Source organism: Drosophila tropicalis, unplaced genomic scaffold, assembly GCF_018151085.1.
Source record: "Drosophila tropicalis isolate 14030-0801.00 unplaced genomic scaffold, ASM1815108v1 contig_1187, whole genome shotgun sequence".
NCBI classification, from domain to species: Eukaryota; Metazoa; Arthropoda; class Insecta; order Diptera; family Drosophilidae; genus Drosophila; species Drosophila tropicalis.
Genome location: NW_027172559.1, coordinates 2162555 through 2174735, shown reverse-complemented (window position 1 = coordinate 2174735; position 12181 = coordinate 2162555). Strand labels below are relative to the sequence as shown.

Here is a 12181-nt window from a genome sequence, read left to right as displayed (position 1 = left end):
AAATTGGATCCTAATTTTGTATCTACATACTTTAGATATAATTATATAAAAAGTTATAGTAGAAACTCTATTCTTCAATTTTATCAGAAATATCTGTCGAAGACGGAAATTGGCGTATCAATCAAGTCCTCAAATGCTGAATTTTGTTCTTCCTGCGATAAGCAAGGAGATATACATATATATATCTACATATATATTCGACCTGATTTTCCCCATTTATTTACATATATATATCTATATATTCGACCTGATTTTCCCCATAGTTAAGTTAAATTTTTTATGATGCGGCTAAGGTCTATAACTAGTAGTAGAAAGTTAATTCGCCAGCTCAATGTCAATGTCAATAAGATTAACAGACAACAGATCCTTATTATCTTCTTTAGAATTACTTACTAAAGGGAACTTCAAAAAGGAAGAACTAAAAATGGTCTGTAGAATTTCCTATTATTATTTCTGAAGATTTAAGAGAACTAGAAAATCTATTCTTCTTATCTAAGCTACTTAAAGACGGTCAAATAGATTAGTTATAAAACAATTTCAACCACTTAAGCATGTTTTATTTTCCCTGCTACGTTCCCTTTTCAGCATTTGATATACCCCTTTAGAGCAACGTTTTGCAGGGTATACAAAAATTGGCATAAACATGCAAATTTGTTATCCACACAAGCGTACAAGTACAAGTACGTTTCTGTCATCATTGCACTGGAGTCTCAATGAGTAATTTGCATGTTAAAAATATTGTTTGCCGCTATTTTTTCTTTCTTTTTTTTGTTTTGCTTTTCTGTTTGCAATTTTGATTTTGTTCATGAACTTGACAACGTTCTGACTATTAACGTATACTATATAGTATATAAGCATCTACTGAGACTATATACAAAGACTGGCATTGTTCAAGGAGAGAGATTGTCAAGTGGTTGACTAATACTGTACAGAGATATTATTGTGAAAGTTGACGTAATACATGCAAACATACATAGATATATAATAACTTATTCCTGGTGGGAGAATAATACATTGGGGGGAAAGCACGCGCAAGGCTGGCAAGTAATTATTTTTTCTATGTGAGAAATCGAACAGAATGTGAGAATATCAAAATGACACGTGTTAGAGCCAGACTGAATACGAAATGGGCTTAGATATGAATCAATAAACATATTTTGCCAATGAATATGAATATGAATCAGTTGTTTTCCATTTAAGTACTCCTGCGCAATTTATAAGTATGACTAAATCGACATTAATTAAACTAAAAAGCCCTAAAATGAAATATTTTTGAATGCATTCTTTTGATATATTTATGAATTATGAAAATTTCAGCAAAATTACCCAGCGATAAAGGTTAACTGAAACAGTTTGTGATTTTGTTATATTTCCTCCACAATTCTGATAAGACTTAAACAGAAATTCATATTCTTATTGAATCATCGACAAAATATATTCTTTGCTGAACAAATCATGCAAAAAAAATATTAAGGAAACCAAAGAAAATCTCAATTTTTTAAAGATAGTTACGAATCATTTTAAAAATGAGAAAACTTTGCTTGAAATATTTCATAATTTTGTTCAATTTAATATTGATTCAATACAAGGATTCAAAAAGACTAAAGCTTTGATTAATAATATGCATATATGTATTAATCTCTCTTACCATATATGTATATATGACAAGAGTTATTTTTGAAAAAGTTTTTTACTTTTTACTATTTTTGCTTTTGTAAAATTTTGAATAATTGCTTTTGAAGCAGCTGCAAGTGACAAGTCATTGCAACGATTACATGGTAAAGGACTTGATGCACGAGAAGCATCATCCTCGGCATAATATTTCAATATTTGCCAACTTGTTCGTTCTCTCTTGAATTTCTGGCATGACTTTGTCAATTTTACCAACAAACAGGCAGCTGATGAGCCATAGCAACAAGCTGCTGCTGCGGCTGCTGCTGCCCATGACTTGGCATAAATAGTCTGCCAAGTCAATTGGAAGATGGCCCAAAGGCCCATAACAATTGCAATTTTGTCGAAAGCCAAATCGCTTTTTTGGCAAGCCCTGTTCAATAGTTACACTTTTGTTAGTTGAACTTTCAACCTACTATCTCTACCCGTTGAGCCCATTCCCTGATCGGGTTAGTGTGGCGCACTTGTTGACTCGACAAAAATGTATATCTGTGGGAGAAAATTGTATCACATAACTTTTTAATGTTACCAGAGTCAACTGGCTCTAAACAATATACAATGTACTATATATTTTACATTTAAAATTAAATTCCCACAGGCAACTACAATTATACAATAGTATGTGCAAGTTAAGTGTCTGTGTGTGTGTGTGTGTGCGTGTGGAAGTGCAACAAGTGGCCCTGGCTCCTACTACTTCACCTCATTTACTATTCCTCCTTCTCCTTTTTCATTCCTCGTCTAGTCATTGCTGTGGAAAATTGCCTCCGGTTGGCGTGTCGACTTCGACAGCAACTAAAACCTATTTCACTGCATTTTTAGCACATTTTTCTGTATTTTTTGTATAATTTTTTGTACGCTGTCGTTTTTTTTTTTTGTACACAATTTGCATTTTTTGTGCTTGTGCATGCAAGAGGCCTGATTAACTACTTCCTTTAGTGTTCTTTGCTGCTTGAAAAGTGACACTTTCAGTTAGTTTTCGAGCTGGTTAAATAATAATTGTTTAAAGAGATAATTATCTGTCAAAATGTCAGATTTAAAAAATCAGTAAAAGGAACACAAAAACTAATTCGAATCGATTTCATGAGGAGATTGGCACAATGCTGACAAATGTCTTATGTGAAGTGTGGTTGGAAAAAGACTTTGATAATATAGCTATGATTAGCAGATGTCGTTAATTGCAGAATTTTGTTTCAGAGTTTTTCTTCTACCTAACTCTTGTTAACCAGTGCTCAAGTACAAGAAGGTTTTGAGTTTTACCTGAAGAACATATGGACCAAACTCTCTTCCATTAGTACCTGATTAATATATATAATAATAGGTACAATAATACTCAGGTATACAGAGATACTCCATACATATTCGCAAATTTCTCATCCAAACATCGTTACTAACTTAATTTTTAATATGTATTAAGACGTAAACGTTTTATAATTTAGATCGAAGTTAATGTTTTGCCGAGTATAAAAAAGTCGATTGAGAGAAATTTGTTCCATATTTTCATTTAGTAATATGTATGTACATATATGTAATCATCGATTGCCTGAGGCTAATGTTAATCATGGTGACAATGTGTTTAAATCTGGAACATTTTCCATTTCCATAAGTATGTATGCATGTACATATATTATGAATCTGTTTTAAAAATCTGCTGACACATGCTTTGCCATCAGTTGGTACTTGTTCTTACTTATTGACCTTATCAATTACAGCATTAACATTGTCCATCGAACAATGTGAGATGCGGCAAAACTCCCTCTCTGTGGATGCATGCCTTCCTCTCTTGGTTCATGTTGCTTACACAAAAAAACTTGTCCAGACTTTGATAATGATACGGTACAGCTGCTGCTGTATAAATTACTATCAGGACGCAAAAATGAAACAAAAGCTGGCATCAAGGCGGAGGCAATCGTTCGGTCGCACGCATCATCATCAACTTCATCAGAGGCAACATCATCATCACCATCATCATCATTGTTGTACTCGTCAACGTTGTCTGCCTCGTACCATTATCAGCTGGACAGGGTGAGGGGGATGCCTCAGGGAGATAACTGCCTGCGATAGTGCGAGTGTCCGGCATTTGCCGGCTTAGGTATATATAAACATGTACATATGTACCTACGTATGTTTATAACATACATAATGATTTTTTTGGTCAGACAGCATTGACTTGCTGTATTGTCAGTTACCCGAGGAGAGCCGTTGCGATCGCAACTTTCGATTTCGTTCATCATCCTCTCATCATCTTCGGGCACTCATCATTGTTGGCATTGCCCTGCCAACTTATACAAAGTTATCTCTGAGCATTCCCTTAGACAGAAGACAGAAGGAATTCAGTCAGAGATTCAGTCTAGTCCCGCCTGCCTGAGCTGCAACATCAGCAACATGTGGTTGCTCTTGCCGATTTTGCTCTACTCGGTGATCTTCCTCTCCGTTCGTCACATTTACAGCCATTGGCGACGCAAGGGATTCCCATCGGAGCGAGCGGGTCTCTCATGGCAATTTCTACATCAGGCCTATCGACGTGAATTCCGGCACGTGGAGGCCATATGCGAAGCATACCAGGCCGGCCGTGAGCGTCTTCTTGGCATTTATTGCTTCTTTCGGCCTGTCCTGCTCATACGTAATGTCGAGTTGGCTCAGACCATATTGCAGCAGTCAAATGGGCACTTCAATGAATTGAAATGGGACTATGTGAAAGGTTATAAACGTTTCAATTTACTTGAAAAGTTGTCACCAATATTCAGCTCAAAGCGCTTAAACGAAATGTTTGGTAAGGCCGAGAAAGTGGGTGACGGCATGGTAAGACATTTGCTGCAAACAATTAAGTTGGGTGAGTTTGATGGTCCGGGTAAAGATTTGGAATTGGATCTACAGCAATTACTGAGAGTGTAAGCTAAAATCAAGACCCTTACAATTGAAATGTGGTTCCTAATATAGTCTGTATTCTTATTTCTTAGATATGCCATCAATATTATTGGAAGTTTGGTCTATGGTCTGGATGTAAACAACTTTGAGCAACAAGATCACATACTAAGCAGCTATGTAAACCATTATAGAGTCTCCAGCAGCATGCAATCATTGTAAGTTTACATCGTCACTTATTGACAGTGTTGGTTCATGCTTTATTTATTCAGCACTCTAGGTCGTTTGCCTAAAAAATCTTCATTCACCTACCGTCTGCGTGACTTAATTAAGCAAAATGTGGAGCTTCGTGAAGACGGAGGTCTTATACGTAAGGATATCTTACAATTGTTGGTTAAATTCCGTAATGGCAATGATCTGAGTGGCGAGAAATGGCAAGTGGAGCATACTTATGGTAGGTTCCCTTTTCCCCTCTCAACAATCATTGATCCATACATATACATACATCCATTTTATAGAACAAGACAAAGTATTGTCAATCAAACGTTTGGCAAAAGTAGCTGAAGATCTATTGAAAATCTCATTAGATGCAATAGCCTCGACTACCACCCTCACGCTATTTGAAATTTTGCAAGAACCTCTGATAGTTGAGAAACTGTTAGCTGAGATCAAGGAATTGAGCAACAGCGATGAAGGCCATTTGAAATTTGAAGAATTCGATGGCCTTAAATATATGGACATGTGCCTCAAGGGTAATATACAAAACTTCACTAAATTGAACAAGTTTTTCAATATTTTCGTTCATTTACAGAAACTGTACGCAAATATCCTCCATTGCCCATTATTGAACGTATTTGTCGTAAGACTTATACCTTACCTAATACAAAATTTACCATTGCTGAGGGCAAGACTCTAATGGTCCCCTTGTTGGCCATACAAAGAGATGAGAAGTATTTCAGTGATCCCATGAAATATAAGCCAATGCGTTTTCTACATAGTCAAATGCGAGACAATGATGCGGATTCTTGCCAGGATCTAAGCAAGCACGATGCTTTCCTGGGCTATGGCATAGGTGGTGCCCAGTGTGTGGGTGAGTTTGGCTAACGTATTTCAGTGATCAACTTAGTTACTAACTAGATTGTTACTTTTGCAGCTCAAAACTTTGCTAAAATGGTCATCAAAATTGCTTTGATAAAACTATTGAAAAACTTTCATATGCAATTGGATTCAACATTAGCTGAATCAATGGAAATTAATCATCAACCTGCTCCATTTATACAAACGAAAGATGGCCTTAAAGTGAAATTAAAGTCACGTAAAATTAAGTCATAAGTCTACACATTTAATTTTAAGTTGCTCAAATAAAATTGTATAAGTTATACTGATGTCAATACTGTTGTTATCGGTGGCTTTGTTAGCCAAAAGAATTTGTATCTTTTGCAGAAATCTTGTTGTTTTTAAATTAGTCAATCCATAGATATCACATACTTATGTACATATGTGTCTGTTGTTGTTTACGTCAAAAAGGGAGAATCTCATCAAGTGGAAAATATACGATAACAACATGTTCTCTGTACATTTCAAGTTTATCATTAGATTTGATTTGACTTTTCTTATTCATTGGTTCATTCATACGCTCATTCATTCGTTTATTCATTCGAGTTCCAATCCAAAATAGATAGAGAGAGAGAGAGACGTCAAAAACCATGGCCATCAAAATTGGCATTGCCTTGACAACCCCCGGGATAAGCCAAACAATCTCCCTTACCATTTCAAGTTGGCACTCAAACAGCGTGCAGCAATCAGGCCTAATGAAGCCGCAATTAGGCCGTATTATGGACACATTTATCAGTCAGTCTCGTCGCTCCCTTTTGCACTTATCTTTCCATCATTAAAAACAGTCCATACATTTCCAACACAATTGAAACTAATCACTTTTAAGTATTTTTCATTGAATAATAAACACTTTTGAGCCATTAAAATAAATTAAACTTTCTGTGAGAGCACAAAAAGGAAAGAGTATTCCAAACAAAAGCCTAATGAACTGCTGCCATTAAATAGTTTTTACTATTTACCCATTGACTCTTACAAATTACTTCAACTGCAATCCATTGATTCTTCAATGCAAATTTATAAACACATAAATGTCAGAAACAATAAAGTTTTTATTTAAAGTTTTTCCTTTTAGCCATGAAATCCATGTATCTGTAATACATATATTGTTTATTGATTTTCATGTCGACTTTCATACATGGAAATACAGAATTTTAGTTCTTTAATTATTAAATTGTAGAATATTTATTAATTAGGCAATTCTTTTTTGGAATTAATCTCCTGAAAGATCGATTTATTTGACTCCGTTTTTAGTGTTTAACTATTTAGTTGTCTAGTTTTTTAAAGTAATCTTTACAAACTTTTAACTTGTCGCAATCAATCAATTTGGTAAACCATTTTATGTCCTATCCCCAAAAGATACAAATGTAACTTTTCTTTTTTTACGTAAACAATTTAAAGACTAACCAACAACAGGAACAACGACGACGACAACAACAACAGCAACAAGCTCTAGTGGAACTCTTCACATGCTGTGACCCAGTTTTTCATATTCTCTGGCAAGTGCCGAATATAAATTGCATGGCAGATTCTTTCACCTCCCTACATACATACATTCAACACTGCCTCTCCATTCCCAACTGGCTGCCTATCTCCCCCGTCTTCATCGTATTTGGCCATTCTGTCCTGGGTGTGAACTCAACTCCCTGTAGAACACCCTGCACTTTTACCATTGTCCTGGTTACATTTTTTAACATTACTCATTGTATATTAAGTGGTCAAAATGCCAACAAATAAAAAAAAAAAAAGAAGGAAAACCGTGAACAAACAAGAAAAGATGAAAAAATTTTCTCCCCAAATGAAAGAAATTGTTGCCTTTCAACAACGCGACCTTTAAGCAAAAATTTGTTCAACATAAATTAAGAAATATTTCTCTCTGGAGACTGGAGACTCAAAGAGACATGAAATATGAGTAATGGCTTAAATTGTTGCTAATTTTTATGTAAATTTTTTTCTCCTTTTCCCCAATAAGTTGAATGAAAATTTACGTACCATTGTTGCAAGATTTACGATTTGTGTCTGTAATGAGAGAAAAAATGGGGGAAAATATTATTAATTGAAATGTCTTTGAATAAAATAGTAAACACTTAAAATGCATTTGTTATTTAGGTGCATATATGGCAATTTGTTAATGAACTTTTATGAAAAAAAAAAACAAGCAAACAAACTTGATCTAAACTTGTTCACATGGCAAAGTGAAAGATACGAATAAACCTCAACTTGAAACTAAAATTGAAAACTAAAAGCTCAAATTGCATCTGACATAAAAGGTTAGTCGCTGCTGTAGTCTTTTTTAATTAGCCAATTGACATATGACTTTTGTGTGTCCGTTTGTCAGATTGTTGTTTCTTTTTTTTTTTGCTTTTTTGGATGTTGTGCAATATATATATTCGTATACTTCGTAGCTTGAAAAGGCAATCCACATAGTTAAACTTTTTTCTTTTGTTCGAACATACATATATGAAAAAAAAAACAACTGTATGCCATTTGCATAATAACAAGCTAATATGTTAGGCATTTCTTTTATAACACATTTGCATAAGCCATAAATTAATGATATTATTTAAGAAAATATATTATATATTAATATTATAAGCTCATTGTGCGAATTACAAACTATTCAAATGGTTATATAAGATATTTTTAGAACTTTTAAAAGACTATGGAAAGTGGGTGTAAGGCATTGGGGTTGTTCGACCTAATATCTTGTGTCAAACTTTTGAATATGTATAAGGAACTCCGACAATATCGTTACTATATTTGTCTGTTTCAGTTGATAGATAAGGTAAGGTGTGTAAGACAAGGTGTGATGGAAAAGAAAGTGTAAGAAATCAATATAAAATATTCATATATCAAAAATGAGTAATATAACATTTCCAAATTGAATTGGACATGTCAAAATCTAAATAATTATGCAATTGGCGAAAGAAAGTATTGCTTATAAAAACACAATATCCTAACTAAATATCTTCACTAATTTTCATTAGTTAAAGTAGGTATAGTTCAGTAGACGAATATCATTCAATTAAACGACAAAAATTAAAAAGTTTCATAGTAATTAGTAGACAAACATTGATAGTTCTATTGATTTATTTTTCATTCTAAATATTTGATCAATTTTGTAACTTATAACTTTTTACATATTCTGCTTAATATTATTATAAATTAGGGAGAAATCGAAATAATTATTAAATATTAAAGATCTTAATCTAGCCAAAATTTTGAATAAATTTCTCCACTTGGAAAATAAAGCATAACTTTATCGAATTAAGATTATAAATTTGAAAAAAAACATGGAATTATGCTAATTAAATTGTTGAACTTATATTTTTAATAATAATTGAAGAACTTTTGCACTTCTCCACTAACATTAAACCATCATTTCTACTTGAGCAAAAATTCCATGTCTAATTGCATGAGAACTTTTTGCCCACAAAATGATGCTCAGCTTAATAGTTGCGGGCAACCACAAACTCTTCTTGGTTATGGTCAACATTTTGAATATTTCACACAGTCAGCTAAAATTATATGAGAGAATTATCATCAAAAATTTAACAAGAAGACAAAAAGTAAAGTGCGAGCAAACCCACGCGACCTCTGAAGAGGGGCGCAAAGAGAAGTAATCATAAAAGATACAAAAACTGAATAAATGTGTTGGCCTTTAATTCTGCTACTTCTTTATATTTTTCTTTCTTTTATTTGTTTAACAATTAAACTTGGGTGTCGAGTGTGAATGTGTGTGTGTGTGTGTGTGTAGAGTTTTATTATTATCATTTTGTTGAGTAACTGCTGTATGAAGAAAGGGACTGACAAATTGTGTGTGAGAGCAGAATTGCTGTTGAAATATGTAGAATATAGACACGAACTGACTTTGAGTTAAGTTTCGGTTGGGTTGGGTGGCTTTACTTTTTCAATTTGTGCAGCATTCACATAATTGCCACATGGAGTAGCATGCAACTGCAGCAGCAGCAGCAGCAGCCGCCGCCCTTCAAACTGCCATGAAGTTGGAATGACTCGGCAGCATCTTTTGATGATGATGTTGGCTGGCTGGCTGGTTGCTTGGTTCTGACGATGATGACGTTTATATAAGAGGATGAAGATGTGAATGTGGATGAGGATGAGGATGGATGATGAGTGTGCGTGCAGCTGCTGTTTGTTGATTTGTTTGTTTGCCTTTATGCAGTTTTCACTGTGTCTCTGTCCCGTGTCTGTTTGTCTCACTGCAGGTCTGTGCACAGTTGCTTTAATTATTGTCAGCCAAACTGTCGCGACTCCTCCTCATCCTCATCCTCCCCCCTTTATATTCACTGTGTAGTTCTTATGTAGCTATATTTTTATCTGTTTCCGACTTTTAATTAATTTATGTGTCTAGGCATTATTCCCGAGGTGCCATTACGCCAAAGAGACCGATGCAAAAACACACAAAAAATATCAAAGAAGTTAAATTCGGCTATGCCGAAGTTTATATACCCTTGCAGTCCTTGACAATAATAATTTCACATGTTCAAAATTTCTTTTCTGCAACTCAATTCATTAATATACAAACAAAACAATTTTACTCTTCATACTATGTACAATTTGTTCTTCTTCTTCCCTCATTCCCTAAGCAAAGCAACGCACGCATACACATACAGTTTATGTAGCGTTGCGTCTGTGTGTGTATGCATGTGCTCTGTTAACAGATGGTGACGTAGTAGGCAGCAAGCAGAGCTGCCGGCAGCGATTGAACCGATTTATATAGACTGTAACTTGTGTTCTATTTATCCGATCAGGGTCAAATTTTGGGATCTGAGATTTTTATATCAAATTCTATTATATTGGTAAATTTCATGGGGATACTCCAATTTTTGCAAAAATTTTTGTTCCAGAGCTATATGATATAGTAGTCCGATCCCAAAGATTTTCATACTTTATCTCACCCGGGTAAAAAAAAGCTCCCAAAAAAATTTCATCCCGATAGCTCTTAAGATGGCTGAGTAAAACGCGTACGCACCGACGGACAGACGGACATGGCTATATCGACTTAGCTTCTCATGCTGATCAAGAATATATATACTTTATGGGGTCGGAAACGTCTCCTTCTGTGCGTTACAAACATCTGACCAATTTTATAATACCCTCTGCAAGGGTATAAAAAAAAATTTTAAAAAAATGCACTTGTATCTCTTTTTTTATACCCTTGCAGAGGGTATTATAAAATTGGTCAGATGTTTGTAACGCACAGAAGGAGACGTTTCCGACCCCATAAAGTATATATATTCTTGATCAGCATGAAAGCTAAGTCGATATAGCCATGTCCGTCTGTCCGTCTGTCCGTCTGTCCGTCTGTCCGTCGGTGCGTACGCGTTTTACTCAGCCATCTTAAGAGCTATCGGGATGAAATTTTTTGGGAGCTTTTTTACCCGGGTGAGATAAAGTATGAAAATCTTTGGGATCGGACTACTATATCATATAGCTCTGGAACAAAATTTTTGCAAAAATTGGAGTATCCCCATGAAATTTACCAATATAATAGAATTTGATATAAAATCTCAGATCCCAAAATTTGACCCTGATCGGATAAATAGAACACAAGTTACAGTCTATATAAATCGGTTCAATCGCTCCGCAGCTCTGCTTGCTGCCTACTACGTCACCATCTGTTAACAGAGCACATGCATACACAGACGCAACGCTACATAAACTGTATGTGTATGCGTGCGTTGCTTGCTAGGGAATGAGGAAGAAGAAGAACAAATTGTACATAGTATGAAGAGTAAAATTGTTTTGTTTGTATATTAATGAATTGAGTTGCAGAAAAGAAATTTTGAACATGTGAAATTATTATTGTCAAGGACTGCAAGGGTATATAAACTTCGGCATAGCCGAATTTAACTTCTTTGATATTTTTTCTTTGTACTCATCTCCAGTTTGCTGAAACTTTAACTTTGACAATTGCAGTTGTGTATGACCCAGTTCTTTATAACAGAAATTGGCAGACCTTGTAATTATTAGTTGTCTTTGTAGCGCATTAGTTGTAATTAGTTTGGCTTTAAGTCACTTAAGTGGTTTCAAATGGAACTTATTGTAGAAGAGAAGTTAGTTTCATATATCTTAAAGTTTTTAAAGTTGACAGATTTGTTTTACTTCTTGAAACTATGCAGGGGATCTTTTAAAAGAAAACTGAGATACAACTTTTCAATGTCGTCAGAAATTCAACTTAGTTGAAGTATCATTTGATGGAAACTAAATAATAATTAACCTTGAAATGCTTCTGATACTTTTAAATATTTTATCAATTGTGTATGGAAAAACGTCATTAGCAATGTAATTGAGTGTTATAAAGAGAAACCTTCTAACATTATGGTAGTTAAGGGAATCCGTGGAAAAGAGTCTTTAAACGGTTTTCAAATCATAAATTTGTCTCATTTCAGAAAGACCTTTTTATTAACCAATTTAAGGGAAATCTCTTAACCTTCATTGTCAATTACCTTCTGAAAATTGTGAAAACCATTTATCATAAAGAAACCCGAAACTAGATAACTTAATTAATTTA

At 34.4% G+C, this 12181-nt stretch overlaps 2 protein-coding genes across 2 annotated transcripts in view; one reads left to right on the top strand and one right to left on the bottom strand.

The window, feature by feature from the left end:
* The window catches only part of MESR3 (misexpression suppressor of ras 3), a 32414-nt gene that overhangs the window by 6445 nt on the left and 13788 nt on the right, over positions 1 to 12181 (bottom strand). Inside the window, exon 2 of the mRNA XM_068288755.1 lies at positions 7639 to 7665. Coding sequence (XP_068144856.1) covers positions 7639 to 7641 — 3 coding nt within the window. The 5' untranslated portion in view covers positions 7642 to 7665. The remainder of the gene's footprint in view (positions 1 to 7638; positions 7666 to 12181) is intronic.
* Positions 4054 to 5953, top strand: Cyp310a1 (Cytochrome P450 310a1). The gene is made up of 6 exons (XM_068290614.1): positions 4054 to 4559; positions 4629 to 4751; positions 4806 to 4987; positions 5052 to 5285; positions 5345 to 5623; positions 5687 to 5953. The coding sequence occupies exons 1-6, from the start codon at positions 4054 to 4056 to the stop codon at positions 5863 to 5865; spliced, it is 1503 nt and encodes a 500-aa protein (XP_068146715.1). The 3' UTR covers positions 5866 to 5953.

Coding starts and splice junctions, on each gene's coding strand:
- Cyp310a1 (XM_068290614.1), top strand. CDS start 4,054: ATGTGGTTGCTCTTGCCGATTTTGCTCTACTCGGTGATCTTCCTCTCC. Junction 4,752..4,805: donor TCCAGCAGCATGCAATCATT/GTAAGTTTACAT, acceptor TTATTTATTCAG/CACTCTAGGTCGTTTGCCTA. Junction 5,286..5,344: donor TATGGACATGTGCCTCAAGG/GTAATATACAAA, acceptor GTTCATTTACAG/AAACTGTACGCAAATATCCT.